Source organism: Lates calcarifer, linkage group LG6 (assembly GCF_001640805.2).
Source record: "Lates calcarifer isolate ASB-BC8 linkage group LG6, TLL_Latcal_v3, whole genome shotgun sequence".
In the NCBI taxonomy this organism is placed as follows: Eukaryota; Metazoa; Chordata; class Actinopteri; family Centropomidae; genus Lates; species Lates calcarifer.
In genome coordinates this window covers 4,130,008-4,154,353 of record NC_066838.1, presented here as the reverse complement: position 1 = coordinate 4,154,353, position 24,346 = coordinate 4,130,008, and the positions used below count along the sequence as shown (strand labels likewise).

Below are 24,346 nucleotides of genomic sequence, written 5' to 3'. Positions count from 1 at the left end.
CAGGGCAACAAAGGGAAAACAGGCGTGATTATTGCGGCCTACATGCACTACAGCAAGATCTCCGCAGGGTGAGTGTGTGTGTGTCTGAGGCATCCAAAGCCACATTTGACATTTTCTTGTTCATCAGAATATCCACACATGGAACGCATTAAAGATTATTAAACTGACGAGTAAAAGCATGTTGGATTTACATTTGACTACTCAAATGTGTGAGCCAAATATGTTTAAAAACTTATTACAACAGTGTATCTAGTGGCTGATGTGTTCTAATTCAAGTACTGTATATGCAGCACAATGATTTCCATTCAGACTTTGTTGATAAGTCATTTGATAAATTAAGCCCTGTGGATTTTGCACAGGAACAGTGGAAACTGGTTTATCCTGTGGCCAATGCCAGCTGTATCCTCTCCATGTACTTTCTGGCATCTAGAGAGTCTGGTGCAAGTCCCATGATGGAAATTGTTGGCTGAAAGCGTGTGTGTGTGTGTGTGTTTGCGTGCATTTATTTGCAGGGCGGACCAGGCTCTCAGTACTCTCGCCATGAGGAAGTTCTGTGAAGATAAGGTGTCCTCTTCCCTCCAGCCGTCCCAAAACAGGTAGAGGCCATGGGATGATCTGAACTTTTAGCTTCAAGCTCTTCATAGATAGATAATAAAAGGAATAGTTCTTATTTTTTGAAAATTGGAGTTTTCTTGCCAAGAGTTAAATGACAAGAACGATACCTCAAAGCACTCTCATGTCTTGATGCTGAAAATGAAGCTGCAGCCAACAGGTGATTGTCTTCATTTAGCACAAATTAAGCCAATTCCACAATGGAACAAAATAAGTAGTGTACATGGCATTATCACAATACAATGCTCCTCATTATATAGATGTTATAATTACTGTTGCACAACTCAACAGTTGACAGTAATGATAATGATAAGTATGTGTCCAAAATCTCGATTTACTTCTCACTACTGAGCAAACTATCTAGTGGCTGTTATGTAATGAGTAGTCAATGGGAGAATGAGGGAGTGATTTTGGACACAGTCACAGGAGCATGTAACTCTCTGGATTAATAAGCAAAATGTATTGGTGATGGTAGGCAATTTCTTAAACAAAGTCACCCCCACCCCCCAGCTTCATGTTCAGAGTCCAGGCATGAGAGTAGTATTGCTCATCTCATCTCAGTGGAGGTAAAGAGCAAGCTTGGCTCAAATGTAAAACCACAACTTTAGTTTGATTGTTACACTTTGGTTTATGTACTGATTAAACAAATGAACTATAATATATTACTCATCAAGCTTTAGAGGTACAGGTGGTTTTGTTAACTTTTTACAGAACCAAGTTAGCTGTTTCCCCATTTCCCTTGGTAGAATAATAGGCAGAAAACGACAACTTCCTCAAGAGCTTTCCTGAATCAACTTCAGGTCTGACAGACACAAGAAATATTTCCTTATCCGACAAGGGGGATAGTTTTAGGAAAAGTGAAATATTTAGACTCAGCTAAAGATATTTTTCTCTCTTTTTTCTCTTTCTCCTTTGAAGAAGTTACTGTTGCTGGCTATCTGACAACAGCATCGTTTGCCCCGGGGCTGTTTACATTTTTCATCTCTCTTTGAAAGACATTTGCTCGTAATCTCAGTCTACATCTGTTATTCATATTCCCCATTTTTATCTCACTTAATTTTCTCTCTCTTTCTCTCAGGTATATCTATTACTTTGGGGGCCTTCTGTCTGGGGCAATCAAGATGAACAGTAGCCCTCTCTTCCTCCACCAAGTTCTCATCCCATCGCTCCCCAACTTCCAGGGTGAAGGAGGTGTGTGTGTTAGTCCTTTTAGCCAAATCACTAAAGCATAAAACATTCTGAACATCTGTTTGTTCCTAATGTATCTATCTACATGGATAGATCCCAGTTCCCTTATTTTATTATTCCTCTCTCCTCACTCCTCTCCATTATGAAGAGTGTTGTCAGATCTGTCTGATCTGAACGCTGCAGTTGATCTGACTGCTTTGACATTTCATCAGCACAACTTCACCTCAAATAACGCCAGAAAGGAAAACATAACATTTTTGCTAAAACATGTTTCTTCAATTCCTCTCTCAGACTGAGACACAAGTTAAGGGAAACGTAGCAGCAGTTAAGGGAACTGACATGTCCCGCAAGCCTCTGTTCTCCTGATCTGACTGTTCCTCTGTATGCAGATAAAATGTATAATGTGATGTGAGGTTTGTCTTGGCGTGGCGCTCCGACAGGCTTCCCTCATGAATCACAGCAATGTTACTGACTGCAGCTCTCATAGACGGCCGCATTCACCCTACTCCTCCCACACGCGCTGGTCTGTTTATCTTTAATCAGATGATCGAGTCCAGGAGGAGGGGGTGGCAGTCAGCACATTCCTCTGTCTTCACGTTGGTAATGCTTGTCTTAATTTCTCCCTCATCTCTCTCTTCAGGTTACTACCCCTTCTTGAAGATCTACCAGGCCATGCAGTTGGTTTACACTTCAGGCATATAGTGAGTGTTTTTTGCTGTCATATGGCCAACTGATAGCACAGATAAGCCGGAGTGTATTTGTTGGAACAGGGGTGTTTTGTGTTTAGGTTTCAGCATTGTCACATAGTAATTAAAGAGACAGGACTGAATAATATTACACAAAGGACACCTTTCTTCTTCAGTCCAGCTTTTGACTCATATCTTTCCCAGCTAATAAATGTGAGTATAGCTATTGTCAAGTGAAAACATGATCAAAATGGCATTAAAAACGATCATTTAAACTAATTACATGGTCACAAGTTGTATTTGCATCATCAACACGTCAGTCTCTCACAGTGTGTCAGTTTGTCTTTGTTTGGTCTCATGTTATATCTGCCTGCACTCCTTGTATGTTTTTAGTTATCTAACAGGCTTGTTTGTGTACGCTGTGTTGTCTGCAGTGACCTTCAAGGAACTGGCGGCAGGCGGCTGTGTGTGACAATCGAACCAGCACTGCTGCTCAAAGGTGACATCATGGTGAGTCATATGGGAAGGAAATGACAAACAGAGGACCCTCGCCATGGGTGGGGTTGTAATTTTGCTTTAATAACTTAATTTATCTTCAATAAAGATACTGCAGAAGTTTGGTGAAGCTGACATATCTCATTTCTGATAATATAAGTTTTGGTCAGGAAAGAGGGTTTTGTCACTTTGTTAACAAGGAATCATAATTTGTCTGTTTTATGCAGTCAGTCATTTACAAAGTGTAGGCGACACTCATTTTGGAACTCAAAGCCTTAAATCTTACTTTTCCAACCCCTCATTATCCCACATGCATTTTGATCTGTGGCGCTCCCTCCCTCTCTGCTGCCCTCTGCAGGTCAAATGCTACCACAGGCGAGCTCAGAGCGCTGACAGAGACACTGTTTTCAGACTACAGTTCCACACGTGTACCATCCACGGATCCCAGCTCTGGTTTGGCAAAGGGGAGCTGGATGAAGCTTGTATTGGTGAGTTTAATTTAGGGGGTAGAAACAGCTGATCAGAGATTAAGAATCACAGGGGACAGACAGTATGGCTGTGGTATATTTGCCAGAAAATGTCTTATAGTGCTTGAGGGGTGGTGGGTGGAACAGGATTCAAGAGAAAAGGAGAAACATGCCACAATAATTCAGTACCTGTTCTGCATTGGTACTGCAGTATTTTCATAAGAATTTCTTCTTAAGGAAGTACAACAGGCATCCTTTGTTTGGAATATGTACAATGGCTGTAATTGCACCTTCACCCGAGTCACCCAACTCTGCAGTTCCTGTCAGCTCTGTGGAGCTTCATAGCATCTTTCAGCTCAGTGTTTTTCTTCACTCAACAGCACAAACAGCAGACAGACAAAGTTAGCAACTCAATAGTGAACACAGTGGCACATTTAGCAGCTACAGTCCAGATGTATTTCTCAAGAATTAGTGGAGACCAAAAACAAAGATACAAAATAGAGAGGAGTCATAAGGTCAGTAAGACTAGTAATGTCAGTTATACAGAAATATCTAAATCTAAATCTAGCTAACATTAGCCACCTTAAGCTACTGGTCATACCAGACCAAGTAAGGCTTTAACTGCAAAACCCATGAGTGTGTTGACATGAGCAAGGGTGCTTTTTATCCTTATGAGTTTAACTTTTGATTTGTGAGAGAAGGACTGGGTTATTTTCTACATACACAGTTAAGTCTCACTTTTACAAGACCACTTGTTGTTCATTGCTCCCCTAAAGACCAGAGTGGAGTTTGCATGATTTTTGAATACTCTCAAATTGTCATTCAGGCACAATTTGTTGACTGTGGTAGGATAATCACCACATACTACTAATGGGTATAATAAGAGCTCTTTAAATTGGCCTTGTGGGAATGTATTCACAGTGGTTTGGCCTCATAATACCATGGCTGAATAAATCCCTAAATAATAGCAGCATAATCCCGATCCTGGACATAATAACAGCTCACTGTAGGCAAGTATAATGAAAATGAGTTGTGTTGTATGCCGGAGTGTCTCAACTATCCCTCAGAGCGGGAAGTGGAGGCCTAGTGAGTGCTGATGTTTTTCTTAAGTCCATAATGAATATGCTCATTACTTCATTTCCTCTTTGGTTTCACTTTCTCTGAAATGACAGAACATGTGTGGCTGAGCAGCATGTCTGTAAAGCAAGGGAGGTTGTGTATGTGGTCGTCAATCCATTACACTAAATGAAGCATTACAAATGTTCATAAACACACTATTGTGGGTTCATGCAACTCAGGACACATCTGTGAAAGGTATTAGTATATTACATTTGTAGGTTTTAATGTAAAGAGAATTCTAAACTCCCGTAAGTACATTTTAACGAGCTATTTACCATGATTTTTGTGGATTTTAACGTAGAATTCCCTTTATGTTTTATTGAGAATTGTTTTTTTTTTTTCCTTCGCTTCTCCCCAGATGAGCGTTTTCCATCTGATGCCACAGTGGAGTTTGTCTTTTCCTCTGGTCCTGAAAAGATCAAAGGTTGGTTTATTCCACTTCAAATTCTTTTTCATCCCCTTATCTACTTTGAAAATTAAGTTTATATTTGTCGAAAAAAAAATAAATGGCAGTACTAGACTCTAAAAGTGAGTGAGTAAAACAAAAATAGTCCTGGTTAAGGAAGGAAACAAATGCAGAAAAAAGGAAATGAAATGTGTCTTTCCTCAGGTCGTGAGTACCAGAAGAATGACCCGGCTGTCACAGTCGACTACAACACTGCTGACCCAGTGGTTCGCTGGGATTCCTATGAGAACTTTAACCAGCGATACCAGGACAGTCTGGAAGGTAACACACCAACTGTTTTCTTTAAATCCCATCTCAGCTTGATTTTAAGGGATTGCGTAGAATTGTGTAGAATTACAAAAAGTGTGCCCTTTTTGCTGAAACTACCAGCTCTGACCTTAACCTTAGACCTTGGCCATTTCCAAAACACACAGCCTGGATATCAAGTAGACATGAAAGGACAATCGAGGATAATACCTTTTGAATAACAAAATTACCTCCATGTTTCTTTTCTTTTTTGTCTTAGATATTGCTCACACCAGAGGTCCTCTAGATGGCAGTCTCTACGCTCAGATAAAGAAGCGCCGAGGGCCTGGCTCAGGTTCTCTCACCTCAACTAATGGCAGCAGTCCAGGGGCAGGCCTTCCTGAAGATAGGCCTGATCATTTCAGCGCTCAAGGTTCTGACTCCGCCCTCTCAGGCCATTCCATCCATTTGAACCAATCATCTGCCCACTCTGACCGCCAGGAGGAGCCCATTCGTCCGCCGCCTCCAACCAGACAGGAACGAGAGGAGCTTGAGCGTCTTCTTGGAGGCATAGAGGGTAGCCGAGATGGAGAGCGAGAGACCGCCATCTTGGATGATGGAGATTCCTTGCCTTCTGAGCGAACTGGGACGCTGAGGCTCAGTCGCTCATGTTCCTGCCGCGATGGTTACAGGTCCCAGCGCTGCGCCGAACCTGGCTGTGACCGCACCCTCCTCATGCCTAATGGTTACTGCCTCGATCGCGCTCCCGGCACCAACGGGCACCACGGAGCGACCCCTTCTGCCAGCCCCAACCCAGCTGCTCCTCCGTCACACATGGATCTGTGTCAGCACTATAGTCCCCACTCCCACCAGTCCCTTCCCCCTCCAGATTTGGTGTGGGACCGCCAGAGCGGTCCACCCCACTACCTACACCGCTCCTGCTCAGAGGCTCCCTCATCTCGACATATCTGCCCATACCCATCACCTGACCTTAGCCCTCACTCTCAGAACCCCCCACATCACCACCCTCTGTCTGCCCCGGGTCGCCTCTGCTGTCGAGAAGATGACTACGGTCCGTACCACCACCCTCCTCCGCCTCACAGCCACCACCATGCCCATGCACATCACTCCAAAACCTCCACCAGCCCTACCTACCATGATATAATGCTAATGGATGGTCTGCCGCCCCCTGGCTGCCCTTGCAGAGACTGTGCTATGAGGAGAGAAGATTCTGCGGCCTATCATAGTCTGAGGCTGGACCGAGGTGACAACTTCCACTGGGACAGAGAGGCAGAACTTCAACAGAGGGAAGTGGGGCTTAGGAGAGCCAGGGAGGCAGAATTACCCAGAGGGTCAGAACTTCACTGGGAGAGGGATCCTGGGCTAAGGCGAGGCAGGGAGCTGTCCCTCCACTGGGAGCGAGACAGGGAGGCTGAGCTGCAGTGGGAGAGGGACAGAGAGGCTGAATATTGGCACAGGAGAGCCACCGTAGCTTCCTATGGACCACAGGGTCACGATTTTCCAGCCTACGCATTTGACCCCTTACCATCAGGTCACCCAGCTTATCCAGAGGCATCGAGGTCTCATGCTCATTCTCACCTGGATCTGAAGTACAGCAGCAGCAGCAGTGGGTACCAAACACCCCGCCAGGTGTGCCCCTGCTCGCCTTACCAGCCGTCGCCATCTGAAAGCAGGGGCTACGCCTCGGGCTACCAGTCTGAGTCCACGTCCCCGCTGCCTCCTGCTTCCTCCATGACAGGGCCCTGCAGCCACAGCAATGGGCCGGCAGAGCATAACCATAACCACCACCATCACCATCCAGACTCACAGCAGTCATACGGCTCTGACTCACACACTGGTGAGTCACATTAAAACAGAGACACTCAGAGATGTGTTTTCTTTTAACGGGAAATGGGAGTGGATAAATTATCCATAATCAACAACAGCATCTACTGAAAATTTGTGCTTAACTAGACAGATGCCTCACACATTACTCACAAATTGCCTCTTCTTGGCAGTCGCCACCCTCAGCTGATACTGAGTTTATGGATGTTAACTTTTGTGAATGTAATTCATTGTTCCTTTCCGATCTCAGATGGCCTCCGCAGCTCTGGTGAAAGCGTGGGCTGGAGGGATCACATTACCCACGGATCCTTCAAGAGGGTCCACAGAGACGCCCACGCCGCGTGCTCCACACCGTCTGACATGTCTGGACCACCCACTCCTGTCCACACCAGCAGCCCTCTACGCACACAGGAAAGGTATCCCACCTTTACTCCTTCACTAAGCAAAGAGTTTTGTCAGCATGAGTGCTCCTCGCTGTCAGAGTGGAAAGAAGGACAGAGACATGAGACATTTAACATTTCAGCTGAAGGCAACATAAATTTAGGTTATATAAGAGAGTTGGCTGTTCTATGCTGACAACATCTGAGCCAGTGGGGATACTGCTCAGTTGATGACTATTAAGATTCAGGTAGTAGGTCAGAGTATAAATTTTAGAAACATTTTCCAGATCACAAGCAGGTGTGTGACAGTAATACTCTGTCTGTCCATTTAAGCCCCAGTCCAGGAGGGAGGGAGTATGAGATCCGGACCACAGACATCATCAGCAGTGACTGTGAGGCTTCCCAGCCCCAGGACAGACACTATCGAGCTGATGATATCGTCCAAGAATCCCCCGAGAGCCAAAAAATCAGCACAGAGCCGTCATCTTTGTCATCCACCAATGACACACAGTCACACACAACCACACCTACACAAACAGAACCCCACAACCACTGCACTGAACAAACAGACCCATCCCCTATGACTCCCCACCAGCAGCACTGTAGCCCAGTTATGCCCTCATCTTCTCTGTTTGACTCTGTGACACCAGTCACCCCAAACCAGGGACACTGCCAGGCTCCTTTATCCCCTGTCCATGCTTCACCTGCACCAGATACACACCCCCAACCTGGCCCTCTCCTGACCCCCCATCCATCAGAGGCTGCTGCTCTGCCTTCCGCTGTGGCACAGGCAGCGTCCCAGCCTCAGAGCCAGACCCAGACCCAAGCCACTGGCTCCGCAGAGGTCAGTGGGTCTTCTCCGACCAGGGAAGCTCACCCAGAAGCCCCAAAACCCAGCAACACCTCCAACACCCAAGCTCCTGCATCTCCCACCCCAGCTTCATCATCATCTCCTCAGCCTGCATCCAGCAGCATGGAGGGCTCCCCTGTCTCTGATGCCCCAGTTCCAGGCTTCGCCACCTTGGGCAGGAGGTTGATGTTGAGTGGCTCTGACCCCCAACATCCAAACCACATTCAGCAGCACGGACCTCCGCATCACAACTACCCAGCCACGGAGCACTCTGCTGCTCTGGACACCAACAAGAGGCACTGCTACTCCGCTCACACTCCTCAGCTTCACCCATCCTCCTACTCAAACTACTCCACCATCTCCATCCCCCTTCCTCACCCGCAACCGCCTTTGCCAGAGAAGCGTCACCCACCCACCCAGTCAGGTTTACCCAGCGATAGCGTGGGGACTCTGAGGCCAGCCGTGGGCCATGTGCCTCCCACCACTGCCAGCACCACCCAGCATCAGCACCATGTCACATTCTCTCCCACCGTGGGGGAAATTGCACCCCCTGCAGGCCAGAATGATGGCGTGGCCTCTGTGGAGGTTGAGAGTGCGAACAGGGTCAGTGTGAAGTTTGTCCAGGATAGTTCTAGATTCTGGTACAAGCCTAGCATCTCCAGAGAGCAAGGTAGGTCTGATATTTTCTCACTTTTTTTATTTGATTTTCCTATATTTGTCAAAATGGATAATTTGATACGATCAAAAATACTGTTGTATTGAGAATTCCAGATTATACAGTTCTCCAAAGTTTTGGTTGTGCTTGGCTTTAGCGATCGCAGCTCTAAAGGAGAGAGAACCAGGAACCTTCCTGATCAGGGACAGTAACTCTTTCCAGGGGGCCTATGGTTTGGCCCTGAAGGTGGCTACACCTCCTCCCAATGTCAACAACCACAGCAGCAAAGGTAAAATTAATTCACATCATGAAGAGATCTTCTTTTCATATTTTTGTTCTTCCAGCTCAACAACAATTTAGCCATTTGAGATGTTCGGTGGAACATTTTACTCTTTCAGCAGTTGCTTTGTCCACAATATTAGCAACTTTTTAATAATCTGTTTCTGCTGTTACAGTGAGTGACCCTCTGGAACAGCTGGTCAGACACTTTCTAATAGAAACAGGCCCCCGAGGAGTCAAGATTAAAGGATGTCAGAATGAGCCCTACTTTGGTAAGTGGTCCTTCCCCAGCTTTATGGATGCTTTTTATGACTGTTTCAATGAATGAGGCATCTGCAGGACAGAGAATTATTTTTATATACATCTGGTGGTTGTTAGGGAGTGTAAGGAACTGTTATCTGTTCTGCACAGGGAGTTTGTCTGCATTGGTGTACCAACACTCCATCACCCCCATTTCTTTGCCCTGTGCTCTGAAGATCCCAGAAAAAGGTTGGTATTCCTTAGCTTTTGAAAGGGGCTGCTTTAGCTAGATAATGTTCAGCATTTTTAATCAAAAAGTCTACTTATTGTTTAAGATAAGTTATTCTTATAATAATCTGTGATGAGTTCATCATTACAGGAAATGCACTGTATAACTTTGTCTCCATGTTGTCAGATCTGATAGGAGAGGTACAGGAGGTTCAACCAGTGAGTAACATCAGTACGGCTGCTGACCTGCTGAAACAAGGAGCAGGTGAGTTCTCTGTCCTCCCCCCCCCCCCCCCCCCCCCCCGCAGCACACAGATTCTACCCGAGTCATATTATTATGTTCATACTTTACATACACACACACATAGCTGCTGTAATTTCTTTAAGTGACTGTCACAATACTAACTGAGGGTGTTCTGACAGTGAGGTACAAAACAGATCAAATAGTGGGACTTTAGGTATACACTGTACATGTATCTACCATCTCTACCAATATTACTACAAATATAAATATCAAAAAAGATGGAAATAATGCAGCACTGAATTGCTGTAACATAACTTGAATTTTTGCATAAAACGCATTGAGTTCATTTAAGGGTCGACATCGTTCACATGCAGCAGGCAGAATTCTGAGAGGTGTGTTTGTCATCTCAGTGGTCAGTATGTTCACTTTCTGCCCCTCTTCCCTCAGCCTGTAACGTCCTCTACCTGAACTCTGTGGAAACAGAGTCTCTGACTGGCCCCCAGGCCATCGCCAAGGCAACAGATGCTACCTTGGGTCGTAACCCGCGTCCCGCTGCCACTGTTGTACAGTTCAAGGTGACGTCGCAGGGCATCACACTCACAGACAGCCAGCGCAGGTAAGAAACTTCCCTGTGAATTAATACGTCAAAAAATAAAAGTGGCGTAATTATTCATTTTACTATTTACAGATTTTATCTTCAATACAAAAAAATTGCTCTTAGTGTGACAGTCTACTTTTGTTCTTTATGCATGCATCCAGTTTGCCTGATTGCTGGCAAGAAAACATTAGCCTTATTAACTATGATGATGGACAACGCTGTAGCTGCAGCTATAATGACTGATTTACTACTTAAAAAGTTTCCTATGCTTTGCTCTACATATGTTGTATCTTTCTCTCCTCTAGGGTTTTCTTCAGGAGACATTACCCAGTTAACAGCGTAACCTTCAGCAGCATCGACCCAAAGGACAGGAGGTGGGACATTAAAAGACGCAGTTCATCTTATTTGATTCTTGTAGTCGGAACCATAACTAACCTAAAATCAGCAAAAATCACAGACACATCACCACAATCGAGTCACTCACTGCACCCACGATCATTCACTGCATTTGTTGCTGTGACCCCTCGCATGGATCTGTTTGTATGTCTGTTTTGTGAGTGCATTTGTTTGCCCATGAATATGTGCGAGCGTGCATGAGAGACAAGTCATTATGTCCGTGAGCATGCTGGCTGTGGCTGAGGCTGCAGCTGCATCAGCTTGTTTGGCAGCTCTGTCTGTGTGTGTATGTCTGAGTCTGGTTTCTCTCTCTCTCTCTCTCTCTCTCTCTCTCTCTCTCTCTCTCTCTCTCTCTCTCTCTCTCTCTCTCTCTTTCTCTCTCTCTTTCTCTCGGCTTTAGGTGGACTAACTCAGACAACACCACTGTTAAGTAAGTGCTCTGTTTGTGTTTGGTGACTCAGAGAAAGTGAGTGGACGTGGATGTGTGTGTGTATCTTAGAAAGGGTGTGCGTGCAGGTTCACCTGCGCCTGCAAAGTCATTGATATTAAAGCCTTTGCATGGCATCAGATTGCGTGTGAGCCTTGGCATAATCATTCCAGCAAATATGATATAATAATGACAATCCAGTCCTACATGACCCCATATAATACTAATCCTATCATTACAGTTAACCCTGTAAGCTGCCTCAAACAGACAGTACTACCTTGCTTACTCAGACTCAAAATGTTTGTGTAGTGACCTCCCTTTCACTTCCTGTCATGCTCAGTAACTTGTTCTTTCACATCCTCTCTCTCTTGACCCTTCCTCTCTCAGGGTGTTTGGTTTCGTAGCCAAGAAGCCCGGCAGCCTGGCAGAGAACGTTTGCCACATGTTTGCAGAGTTGGACCCAGAGCAACCTGCCTCTGCCATCGTCAACTTTATCAACAAGGTCATGTTGTCGCAGCGCCGATAAAGACAAAGATAGGAAACTAAACTCAGAGCATACAAGCAGTGGCATGGAGCATATAGTATTGACAAGGCATTTACTGCAGTGTAATGACCCTAGTGCCAGTGCTTGTGTTCTCTACGTTTGGGCTGTGACACTGATCTTTGTTCATCAGCTGATGATGTGACAAAGATTTTCTTATTGTAAGGTGTAAATACATTAAGAGGCAACTGAAAATCTTAGTCCATGATCCCTACTGATGGTTTTTCATTTCATTTGTCACTCTGTCTGCTCCTTTTCCAAAAGGTAACAGTTTTCTAATACAACACAGTCTTATTGGATGCAAAAACACAGTCAGAGTTCAAACAAAGCCATGATGTATAGTGTTACAACTCCTCCATGGCTGAGGAGGCTTCAGAGGAAACTTAAATCCACAATGGCTTTCTACGTCTCACAGGGACCTGTATCATGAAGAAAGATTAATGGGGTAGTCTGCTATCTTTGGACTTAACCCACGTTTTCTGGTATCACAAAGCTGGCTCACTTTTAACAGGAGTATATCACCCTGTGACATATCGTGCTCAGTTTCACTTTAATTTTACATCATGATAAGTGTAAGACAGCTCTGCAATCAAAGTATGCTCCTTATAACTCCAGAAACTGCCTGAGAATCAACACATTTTTAAGTTCACTTCAGTATCAAAGTAATAGAGTGAGTCTGTCTTCACCTCACTGACAAACAAAAAATGGCAACTGTAGCTGCATATTAACTGCGCACACTGTTAATTAGCTCAGTGGATTATAAATGTAACATTTGCAGTGGGATACATTTTATCTGGGATCAGTTTATTCTCATCAGATTTTTTTAGATGGACTATCTCAACTTTTCCTCTCTGCCTTTTGCAGCAGAAACAGCCTGAGTTTACCAGTTAGCTGTTTTTTGTACTTTCTTCATCATGAGATTTTTCACCATAGGAAATAAACAATCGGACATCAAATTATTTTTTCCATACCTACTCTAGACTACTGAGCACATTGGAAATGCCAGCCATATATGAATATACCTGTATAACAGCTCTTTTATCTTTTAGTGGTGGATTTACATCACTTTTTGCTGCTACTCTAACCTCATTGACACATGGGTACCACCATTCATCTTGTGCTACATTAACTTCACATTAACATGCTCATAGATGAATAGGTAAACCAAGAGTCAGCTGAGCCAGTTGATAACCAGCTTGATGATGTCCAGGATCACTGAGGCCAGGTAGCTCACAGAGAACCAGACAAAGCTGGACTTGCTCCCTGATACAGGTCTCTGGTAAACGATGGTTAAACACAGTTTTTATCACTGTGGTGTGGCTCCAGTCAAACAATGATATAAGTGCTTAAAGCAGCTTTAAGGACACAGAGCAGACAGTGTGGAGCAGTTACAAAGAGGATACTTCCTTGCACTGTCTGAGGCCAACAAAGCGCTGTGAGGTTCAACACTTGGACCTTAAAAAACAGCAGGTGTTTATATTCTGTATTGTTTCAAAATCCCTTATTTTTCTTTGTTGAAAAACGTGACCAAAGCCCTGATGGTGTAATTTAGTTTCTATATCTTGACATGTTTGGTATTGCGATGTATGTACAGCCACTCTTGCCTTCCCCACCCACAGCACCTTTACCAGTGTAACACATTTAATCATAATCGACAATCATGTTGTTTTTTTTTTTTCACTCACATACACTGAAAACACCAGAGCGAGTGAGAGACATAACTCTCTGATGAAAGTAAATGTGAATGTGAGGTTTTTAACTTTTAATGAGTGTGTGTGCGAGGAAGTGGCGTGCCTGCGTGCGTGTGTGTGTCGAGGGCATTTAGGTAAATATGTTGGGTAGAGGTATTGTTACGTCCACTTTTCAAAGAAATGTATGTGAAATGGGGAAAAAGCTAGATGTAGAAGGACGTACAGTGTTAAACCACACCACTGCCATGAAATGTTTGCTGTTCATTCACCGCTTCACATCTTGTGACTAAATCCATTATATAAAACGTATTTACATGTTATTAAAGACAAATAAACACACAAAAGCAAGACAGTGGCCTATAGACAGATGTACTTAACCAAAGACAAAGCACTCTTGTATTAATAAGCTTTTTATCCAGCTATATTTTTGTACTTATTGCTTCTTGTATTTTTACTATGCATTTATTTAGTGTGTCGCCTTGTTTGGTAAAAACCTAGAAAAACACTACTTGTATTACAGCGATAATATATTGTGGTCTGTTTTCTTGTTGATCTCTGTATTATGTAGTAATATATTTTCACATGCAGCTATAGGACAGTGTATGAGACATAAAAAGGAAACATTTGGTTTTTTGAAAAGAATAATATGCTATTTTATATGCAAAAAAACAAAGAATAGAATTAAACCGAAATGATGTGGTACCTAAAGTCCTTTTGGGTCAGTGATTATTTTGGGTTAATGGTCATAGGTCTGCAGCTAACGATTTGTTTCTCGGTTAGTCACATACCAGAAAAGGAGGAAAAAATATTTCTTTAAAGGTCTTGTCTGACCAACAGTACAAAACCCAAAGACACTCAGTTAACAATGATATTCAACCAGGGAAAACTTCAAATCCTCACATTTTAGAGGCTTGAACCAGGACTGGAATGATCAATCAATCATCAATGTAAACAAACAAAACAACAAAAGATTCCTGGAAGTACTGGTGATCATTATTAACTTTATTTAGTCATAATTTTCTTTAATATCTTCTTTCAAACTAGAAACAAGCACAAAATATACACTGTTTTTAAAAAACTGGTAAAATGTTCATTCATAAATTACAAACAACTGTCCCTTTAAAAAAAGTCATTACACAATTGCTTTCAGTCTCTGTTTCCACTGTCACATCAATCTTATGACAGAGCTGATACTGCAAGAGAATTCATTTGAGAATATCTGATGATGATGAGGTTTCAGTCAAACTATCAGCTAGCAGGCTCTGAGATAATAAACTGAATGGACTTAAATACTCTGCAGAGACATTAGAAGTCTTGATAAGCCACAGAGGAGTTGAGCAAAACACACAGATGAAGGACAAGCCAAAGGTCAGTCTAACAGACACACTGTTAGTACATTTAACACTCATACTTTCAGTCATGATGTTTACTGTTGTACGTCTGGATTATTAAGGCAATGATGGAGAAGATACTAGTGTACAAAATAATACAGCCTTAAACTCCTCTTTCAGTGGCTTATCCAGGAGTGTAAATGGATAAGAACTTTTTAACCAGGATACTAATGAGTGATTACAGGATGAGAGATTAAGTCATATCAATACATGAGCGTCACTGAAAAATAAACCTAGTCTGAGAACAGTATTCCTCACTACGACACTATGACCTATGCCCTGAATTTAAAATCAGTGTGCTTGGACTTGCTGAGATGATGGGTACTTAGAGATAACTACGGTAATCATTTCATTTAAAAACATCTGTGATATGTTAAATGTGTAAATGCCATTTTTAGCTTCAGAAGCAGTTAAATAACACAGCAAAAACAATATGTGAGGATAACCATGTGTACCAGTTTCAAGGTGCAGAAACAGTCGCTAAATGATCCCTTGCTTTAAATCCAACATAGAAACAGCAGACTGGCTCCTTCCCTTCTTTTTTAAAAGAAAAGTCAGCAGCCTTTGGTCAACATAGTGTTAATAGTGCCAATCCAAGCTATGCTGAAGGACCTGATGTTACAGCAGCAGCAGACACAGACAGAGCTATGCAGTGTTAATTAAAGCTTCATTGTCAGCTGGGAATGTTGGCCAAAGAAAAGAGCTTTCTCTGACATTTGCCCGGTTTCCAAAACAGGGCCACAGAGAGCTCGCTGGTAATGACTCATTCAGTTTGCCTCCATTTACATATGATGAGTCCAGGAAATCATAAGCTGCAGTAAGTCAAGTAAAAACCAAAAGTAGGAATAGCCAAATCCAGAAGTGACAGATAAGGTATTAAAAGCAATACTGACCTTGCAAAAAAAAAAAAAAAAGGTCATGAAGCACCCTTTACAACATTCCCTTGGCACACCTGTGTATTCCAGGAAAGAGCTTCATCATTCAGTGGCACAAGTAACTTTTAACCTTAAGCGACCTTAAGAGAAAAGCACCCTTTGGTATTTATATTGCTACTGGGTTTATCTGCAAGATAGAACAAAATCCACCCTAGAGTTTACACCATCATCCCCCACCTCCTGCAGAGAAATGGTCCATGTCATCCAGGGATGTTCTACTCACAGCAGAGGGGCACTGTGGGACGTGGCTGACGAGTGGGTGGAGGAGAGGTGCCTGAGTTGCTTGGATATCTGATGGTATGTGGTGTTGGACCCGCAGTCTATGTAGCGATAGGCCTCCAGGCTGTTCTGCGATGTTCGCACCATGTACGAGGTTTTTACTGATGTTCTGATAAACAGGCAAGCAGACAGACAAATAAAGACCAAACTTCTGCACACAACGCTGCCTGTTGCAATCAATTAACTACAGACGAAATGCATGAAGTGACCACGGGATCTTAAGACAGGCTTTGCTACAGAAATTAGCAGGGAAAACTACACCTGCAGAAAAAAATGATTCCAGACATTTCATGTGAAGTTATGGTTACTGTGTCTACAAACTAAAAAGCAGTAATTATAGTCCTCTGCAAAATATCAAGTAATAGTAAGAAGTTCACACCTGTAACAGTGAGGAAGTGGTCTATGTGGTAACATTGCTGTCAGTCTTATATAACACAACAACACAGCAAAACCTCTTTGCTGTAGGCTGACGAGCGAAGGTTATGATGATGCAGCGGTGGAAAGTATACTGTATATAGTTCTTCCTTCACTACATTTATCTGACAGCTATAATTACTTTGCATATTTTACAAGTAATTTTTTCATTCAAAACATATTATCACCTTCTAAACTGTAATGAACTGTTCAGTGAAAACAAATCTCCCACTTAAGTTAGAAAAAAGTCTAGTAGGAATATTTCAACATATTTCAATTAATCACCTTTTTTTCAGGACACACACACACACACTCACACACACACACACACACACACACACATTTTAATCAAGTTCATTTAAATTACTGGTTTGCACTAGGTACTCTGAGTGCACAAAGGTTTTTTTGCGTTGCAAAGGTCTTTAGAAGAGGTTGAGGTTTTTCAATATTATATTGTTAAAAACTATAGAACAACCAGTGACGATAATCCTATAATACATAAAACACTGGGAGGGCATAATGCACAAGAAGTATTTTTGCTGCTTTAACTATGCTGTATTTTAATGCTTGTACATCTGTGCTTGAGTAAGATTTGGAATGAAGGACTTTTATTATGATGAAAATAAAAACAACAGATGAAACAGGGCAAAAAGAAACAAGTGAGTTACTTACTGCATAAATACAACAATGTTGTGGACCTTGATGCTGCGCATGGTGCAGAAGGCGCTGATTAAAATAGAAAGCAGAAGAGGTTTATCGTTAAATTGTGCTGTTGACTTTTGAGTAGGCTTGTAAACCACTATTTTCTCTATGTCCAATCTACATGTGGTTTTGCTACCAACACTGAAAAACTCCAATGTATTAGTGGCACTCCACAAATCTGACACATCACAGTCTATTTACTTGTTAGCCTGTGGAAACCATTGTAAAATGTCCTCTGTGGCTTATCTCAGCTTGGATCTTGGAAGGTAGGGAACTGAGCTGCATGATGGTAAATGTAGGATCAATAAGTTAATGAATTTACTGCTTAAAGAAAACTATAGACACATTTGTAAGCATGTGTCTTTCCTCAAGACACTGATAGTCTGCTGGGATAAAGTTTAGATAAAGGCTCAACACTTACTAGACATAGGGGGCACTGCTACCAATCTCCACGCTGACAGTGTAGTTTACCTGCAGAAGACCGGCAAGTCAGACAACAGCAAAGCTCAAAGTGTTGTTGTCTAGAGTAAAAGAAGATGTAACTTCATAACAAATGTACATAAACTTAATCAACAGTGAGACACTGGAATGTTTGCCTAAAAAGCTAAATCATCAACCTCAGGACATTTCATCACATATGCATGTCAGTGAATACCCAGGTTAGTCAAAGGGGGAAATTTGTGTGTGTGGCTACTATTGTCAGCTGTAGATTCAATATGTAAGTGAGAATCTACAACATCAGGAGAATGTATGTGGGACTGACTCAAAGTAAACTACAAAAAGAACATGTCAACAGTGTGTTTCACTTCTTTATAGTTTTTGGTTTTAGCCTTCTCACAGTTTTTGTTGACAGTAAGAGGAATATAGAACTTCAAGAGGCTCATCCTTTAGGTTTCTGGTTCAGTCAGTGACAGTGTGTGTTGCCTCCGCATTAACCTTTAGCAGAAGAGTTTTTAAAACAGCATATGAAACAGAGGTGAGATCCTGTAGCAGGCACACCTACAGCATGCTTTCCAGATTATGCATCTGTTTGCATATTGTACCAAGAAGCTCTATCGTCACTGGAGCACCAGTGATAACATTTATTATGTATACGGAACAATAATTACTAAGAAAAAAGGAAAATGTTTTATTGTGAAATACATCAAGAGGTCAATGTGTGCATTTTGAATGTGTATTTTCCCGTACCTGACGCTCACTGAGTGGCAGGATGTTGGTGACATTGTCTAGCTGCTGAGTTCCAATGACTGTCTTCATGTAAAGGACCTGGCAGCTCACACTCTGAACCAGCACTGAGAAGAAGTTTGGGTTGCTGAAGTTCAATGTGCTCTGAGAAAAAAACAGCATGCAGTGAAATAAAAGACACAAACTATTATGCAACATGCTTCGGTAGCCTGCCATGTTTGGTCAAATGAAGTCCTGGTGTCAGGAGAGCTGAGTGGTGATACAGTCAGCACTTTCTGGGAGGAAGTCACAAAACCTTGAACATGAGACAACTGTACAAACCAATTCTTCCAATTCTCAAAGTTATATGAAAACCTCTGACACATTAGAAACTTCACAAAGGAAAGTAGCTGCTGTACTGAATTAGACTGCTTAGATTGAAAATCAGATTGGTCGACCGAGGCCATTCTCACACAAAGCCAACAGGTCAAATGAAATTTTCTCACACAGCTTTTCACCTTGAGATTGTTCCATATCTCATTCTGAAACATTTATAAAGCAGTAATCATGATGGCATTGCCAACATTTCATCTGTCCTAGCTTTAAACTTGACTCTTAGATTCATAAACACATTGGTGAAGTGCAGAAAATATAGCAGGCCAAAATCCTACAACTACTACTACTGCAACAAATAATAATGATAATGGGGCCTGCATTTGGATTAGGGTTGTAACTTGCAATTTATTTCATTATTAATTACTACTGATTATTATCTAGATTAACCTATTAATTATCTGGTCAGAATATCTGTTAGAAAATAGTGAAGACTGCCTGTTACAGTGTCTAAGAGTCTGACGTAGCATATTAAGATTGTTTGTATAATTCAAACAGTCCAAAAACTAACAATATTCATTTTCACATATGACAAAGAAAATCATCAGATCCTCAATTTTAAAAATCACCAGATAATGTTTGGCACTTTAGCTTAATAATGACTGAAATTATTAACAGAGTATCACTATCATTGATAATTACATTTCTGTCGACCATTTCACCTCTGATTTGGAATCAAAACAAGGACCCTGACGATGACTTACTATTTCTTATACCACACCATCAAAATTTTAGTGAGTGGAACTTAATATAAGTTGTATAAGCTGTGGTATGTTGGTATGGAGAAAACCTACCGTCATATTCATCAGGACCCTCATATTGGAGTGGTCAAAGTGAACAATCACAGAGCGAATCCCATTATCCACCACAACCACTGAGCGAGGGAAGAGGAAGAAGGCAACAAGCAAAGAGGCCAGGAGGCACAGCACTACTGACAAGACCACATACAGCTTCCTAGAACAGAGAAAATGAAGGTTAAAGTGCTGTGCACCATGCTAACAGAACAAAGCTTGTACATGCCTGGATCAAATGTATAGTAAGTCCTCTGGGATCTCTTTTTTGCAAAGCATGTTTCACATTAGCAGATACTCCTTATGAATAACAAACTCAAAATGCCTTTTGAGTATTTTTATCAGTTGTAGCTCTAACCATCACCTCCAGTCTGCTTTCACTGACAGGACTTCAGGCTTGCTAACTTCTGACAATTAGCTTTTGTTTAAGTTATTAGCTGAGGGGATCACATACTTCTCCCAATCTACACCGTGAGTTTTTGAATGATGTATTCAGTGTAGACAAGAGCAATACAGTGATTTGTGTGTTGTTAGTTAAAATAGATGATGTCTGTTCATAAACATAACTTAGATGAAGATGTGACCACATTTTAAACCCAATTTATAGGTGTATGCACATAATCCCAAAGCAGTGACTTACTTTTTCCTGCGACTGTATTAATAAGGTTTGGTTACTTACGTTCTTGGGCTGTAGTCTTTGATCGCTGTATGGGATCAGTGCAACAGTTCATTCACTTGATCTATCAAGGAAGAGATAACAGGTAATGAAACATAATGATTAGTTTTTTCTTTTTTGACACACAGCAAGCCTCTAAATCTGCATAATCATACTCTTTTTCTTAAATCAAAATACAGCACCTGCAATGCTATATGATTAGAAAAGCATTGTTTAACCCACCAGAGTGTGTGTTTCATCAAGTTATATTGCTTAAAGCTCTTTAACTCTGTATTAGTTTGAATCAAAGACCAGAACAGACACATGCAGACTGTAACCCTGTGTGCTATTTACTCTACGAGATGTTTGCACATATTCAAACTATGACTGCATGGGCTCTGCAAACAAACCATAACTAATTATTTTCCAAGATTTCTACGACTAACTTTTAAGCCTTAATATTGTATATTTAAAGTTAGTTAAGTATGTAAAGTTACAGCCATGGTCTCAGAAAATATAAAAAACTTTTCAGGCAAGAGTCTACAGCGTGGGAAAGCTATTGTTTCGCGCAAACATCATGTCTGCTGCTTCAATAGGCTAATGGTCAACGTGCTAAATAATATTAAACTTTTTTCACTCACCTGAGGGTATTCGTCCAGTGCCTTGACATGTCGGACATGTTATGCTGTCCCTCCCGGTGAACTCCACGTATGGGAACTGGGCTATGTCCTCCCGTCTACCGAGTCCATCCAAAGACTCATTGTCGGAGTCCCTGTCCTCTCCCTGCCGCCCAGAGCTCTGCCTGTCCGGGAGGAGCGACAGGCTGCTGCCGCTTCGAGACCACCGCGTCCCCATGGCGACTCGACTCGCCTGTGGATGGTAAGAGTCAGTTTCACGCCGACTACTGCCCGTCTCCAGGCGAGTGAGACCGAACCATTAGGCCAAAAAATGTGTGAAAAAAAATATCCATTATCATCTATGATTCTGTGTCCAACAATAAAATGGGAAAATTCGTTAAATTAGCTGACACAGCGCGGACTTCAGTGTTGCTCAGGGTGTAGTCTCTGAGCTTTCGCTAACTAGTTTGCTAACAGGTGTTTTATAAGTTAGCTGTGCTGCCACCGGCGGTGGTCGTCTGCAACCTTAGTTTGCTTCATAACACAAATTTTACTTACCGTTTAAACAAAACAAGTCACCGTTGTCATTATGATGTCGTATTTACAGCAGCGCGCATTTCCTGTCGTCTGTCACACCAAAGTTTACGTTCATGTTGTGTTGCCTTCAGGTGTCCTACGTACGGCCGCCCATCCAAGACTCAATGATCAAACGTGATTCGTTGTTGCATTCAAGTGCTTTTTATAGACTCAAGTGCGCAACACAGAAAAGTGGACATGCAGGTTCTATTTATTATCCAGTTGTTGTACACTTGCAAACAATTATTCTACCATTAGGTACCTCCATTACATACACTGTCAGTTCTTACAAGTCACTCCTTAGTTACAGATATATAGCAATTCGATCGTCATGTGTAGTGGTAGTATTTAAAACTTTATTTGGTTCCTCGTGTAGACACAACCAAAACACTCATTTTTCCGACACGGTGACAACAGCACTTTAACACAACCACCTAGTGTTTAAGTTGACATGTTGCGGAATGTCAGTGAGAAGTTTAATGCTGCCATCTACTGTTATGGAAACAGACAACACAGTCAGAGTGGATTCCACAGTAAATATTTCAGAAAAACAAAACATTAAGATATTTATTGCATTCTTTTTTTCCTCAAAACCAATTTTAATTGACATATATATTCTACAGAACTCTCTCCTCTTTCCCTTTTCCATGTTCCACCATTTGCTGAAAGGTTTTCTAAAGGGGAACTACTACATTTAAAACAGTTACTTTCACATCACAAGTACTTTCTGAGTGTACAAATGCAACAACATACAGTGTAGTTGTTAGTCAGTTTGTGCCAGCCTCCTCTTCAGCTCAGAATTCTCCCTCTGCAGCATTTTATTCTGAAGAAGAATGAGAACCAGTATACAGCTGTAAAAATGCACCACTCAACATGACTCACATTTAATTCCCTTTAAGTTAAGCCATTAGGATAAAGTGGTAAAAATGAGGTGAGATGTCTTAAACTGAAAAACAGTGACCCTAACCCCGAGAGTAGTGGACAGTAAGTGGAACTCACCTTATGTCTGAGCGCCTCCACAATCAGGTCCCGTCCTCCCCTGATGCTCTCCTCCTTTTTCGATGTTCGGAAGGCGTCCCCAATAAGTGACACCAGCACATGAGACTGAAAAAATGTTTTAGAAATTCATGTCTGAATATCTCATTTATCACATGGTTTTGCTGTGGCAATATTTGTGGTCTCCACGTCTACTAAAAAAGTGAATCACCAGATTGTAGTTCATAGTGTCTGTTATGCAGTACTGGGAATACTCACAAACTTCTTGCTCTGGAACAGATAACAGTGGTACATGTCTGCTGCAGGGTGTTTGGCCACAAAGCCAAAGACTTTGGGTGAGGATGACAGGACGGCACAGAAGGAAACAGTGGAGAGTGGGCATGTATACAACAAAAACTGAGGAAAGAAAAGATTGTGAGAAGATGTGATGATTCAAGGCCAGAGTAAGCAAGATATGTAATTTAACTGTATGCGTCCTTGGACCGGTATAACTTGTACACTTTTGTCACACACCTTGGTTTTGTTTTCCAAAATGTCTATCCCACTCAGAGACAGGAAGAGATGAACTTTGCTCTTCTTGGCTGCCTTTTCTAGGAGAGTATTTATCTGCTGTCTACGGATGAGAGGGGATGGTTTACATGTCATGCTTGTCACTGCATCTCTGTCAACAACATGTGGAGTTCATAAAAATAATCAGTCTGAAAATCAAGTAGCCATGGTGCATCCATAGTAGCTACAGAGAGGAGTCCCCAAAACCACAAATAGTGAACCTCATGGTGCCACAGAAAAAAAAAAACAGGGCATCATGAGGTTCATTAGGATCCATCTTCTGGGCACCATGGCTGTCTCCTCCAAACATCATAGAAATCCGTCCAATAATTCTTGAGATGGTTCAAAAAAACCTAAATATGTCAACTTTATTGTGGTGCAAGGTGAAAAGTCTGGGGATCATCAAAATCATTATTCATCTTCTATAGGAACTATGGATGCCTGTACCACATTTTTTGCAAATCCATCCAGTAAATAAAGACATTCAGTCTGGACCAATGTGGTGAACCAACAGACTGACAGACCAGTGTTGCCATCCCAGTGAGCCATGCTATTTGTGTGGCTAAAAATTCTATACACTAAAGGAGCATTTTAAATGCATTAAAATAAACCGTAGCTTTAAAAATGTTAGTGGCTGTAATTACCAACCTTGAGGCTCTGAGCTGCTTCATCCAGGATCTGTAGTCCATCAGGACGAACTACCTCAACTCGCCCAAGAAACTAGCATTGAGAGAGAAACACAGATGAAGCAAAACGAAAATGGTGTTTTGAACAAAACAAAATGTTACATACGTACCTTCACCTTATTTTCCACCTTCAGTTTTTTAACCATCAAATATTTCTTTACCTTTACCCGAAAGGAGATCTCATTGTCATCTTCTGATGTGTCACTCATCTCGACACGCCTGTACCTGCTGTTTGTCACAGAAACATGAACATTTTACAAACTAACATTAAGACTTACATAAATATTTGAATCAACTCAGTGTTGACAAGACATATTGAATATTAATCTCACCTTTTTTATAAATATACAGCAATCAGAGTGAGTCGCCTTCTTATGGTATTACAAATGGATGGGTGTAAAGTCTATTGGAGTTAATATATAACCTGCATGTCTTCCTTATTGCTCTTTATCAGATATCCAGGCTGCCTGGAAGTTTCATGGATACAAGGACTGGCCTGGAGACAGCAGCTGTCATGTTATTCCAAATGCTTTGAGTAACAAATGATCCTCTTAAAATGGCTAAGA

At 42.0% G+C, this 24,346-nt stretch overlaps 3 protein-coding genes across 8 annotated transcripts in view; 1 reads left to right on the top strand and 2 right to left on the bottom strand.

Annotated features, from left to right (window-relative positions):
- Positions 1-14,340, top strand: part of tns2a (tensin 2a) — a 49,878-nt gene extending 35,538 nt beyond the window's left edge. For 5 of the 6 annotated variants that reach the window (XM_018675343.2, XM_018675340.2, XM_018675341.2 and 2 more), the window contains 19 exons: positions 4-68; positions 513-596; positions 1,691-1,803; positions 2,441-2,501; positions 2,921-2,996; positions 3,340-3,469; positions 4,926-4,991; positions 5,178-5,294; positions 5,539-7,116; positions 7,354-7,519; positions 7,817-9,003; positions 9,146-9,277; positions 9,444-9,539; positions 9,679-9,756; positions 9,923-10,000; positions 10,427-10,595; positions 10,883-10,951; positions 11,374-11,403; positions 11,788-14,340. In XM_018675343.2, the coding sequence (XP_018530859.1) occupies positions 4-68; positions 513-596; positions 1,691-1,803; positions 2,441-2,501; positions 2,921-2,996; positions 3,340-3,469; positions 4,926-4,991; positions 5,178-5,294; positions 5,539-7,116; positions 7,354-7,519; positions 7,817-9,003; positions 9,146-9,277; positions 9,444-9,539; positions 9,679-9,756; positions 9,923-10,000; positions 10,427-10,595; positions 10,883-10,951; positions 11,374-11,403; positions 11,788-11,926 (4,434 nt within the window). In that variant the 3' untranslated portion in view covers positions 11,927-14,340. The remainder of the gene's footprint in view (positions 1-3; positions 69-512; positions 597-1,690; positions 1,804-2,440; positions 2,502-2,920; positions 2,997-3,339; positions 3,470-4,925; positions 4,992-5,177; positions 5,295-5,538; positions 7,117-7,353; positions 7,520-7,816; positions 9,004-9,145; positions 9,278-9,443; positions 9,540-9,678; positions 9,757-9,922; positions 10,001-10,426; positions 10,596-10,882; positions 10,952-11,373; positions 11,404-11,787) is intronic. The other variant, XM_018675342.2, reaches the window with a different exon arrangement.
- A 273-nt stretch (positions 14,341-14,613) lies between these two features.
- Positions 14,614-21,672, bottom strand: LOC108882683 (transmembrane protein 106C-like). Its single transcript, XM_051071042.1, is given in 10 exon segments — positions 14,614-16,346; positions 17,324-17,377; positions 17,775-17,824; positions 18,542-18,682; positions 19,705-19,860; positions 20,156-20,157; positions 20,377-20,427; positions 20,430-20,441; positions 20,998-21,226; positions 21,532-21,672. Coding segments are annotated over 9 exon segments (849 nt in total). The 5' UTR covers positions 21,212-21,226; positions 21,532-21,672; the 3' UTR covers positions 14,614-16,177.
- A 70-nt stretch (positions 21,673-21,742) lies between these two features.
- Positions 21,743-24,222, bottom strand: LOC108882681 (PTB domain-containing engulfment adapter protein 1). The gene is made up of 7 exons (XM_018675347.2): positions 24,113-24,222; positions 23,942-24,008; positions 23,743-23,814; positions 23,059-23,158; positions 22,804-22,941; positions 22,549-22,653; positions 21,743-22,372 (listed from the first exon to the last, which is right to left on the bottom strand). Exons 3-7 carry the CDS (start codon positions 23,781-23,783, stop codon positions 22,313-22,315), a joined length of 444 nt encoding a protein of 147 aa, XP_018530863.1. The 5' UTR covers positions 23,784-23,814; positions 23,942-24,008; positions 24,113-24,222; the 3' UTR covers positions 21,743-22,312.
- Positions 24,223-24,346: the final 124 nt, after the last annotated feature.

Bases quoted from the DNA above. Each gene is read 5' to 3' on its own strand.
- LOC108882681 (XM_018675347.2), bottom strand. From the start codon at position 23,783: ATGGACTACAGATCCTGGATGAAGCAGCTCAGAGCCTCAAG. The intron at 23,159-23,742 runs GTTGGTAATTAC...TCTCATCCGTAG, and splicing joins AAGCAGCTCAGAGCCTCAAG to ACAGCAGATAAATACTCTCC. The intron at 22,942-23,058 runs GTGTGTGACAAA...TTCTTTCCTCAG, and splicing joins TTTTGGAAAACAAAACCAAG to TTTTTGTTGTATACATGCCC.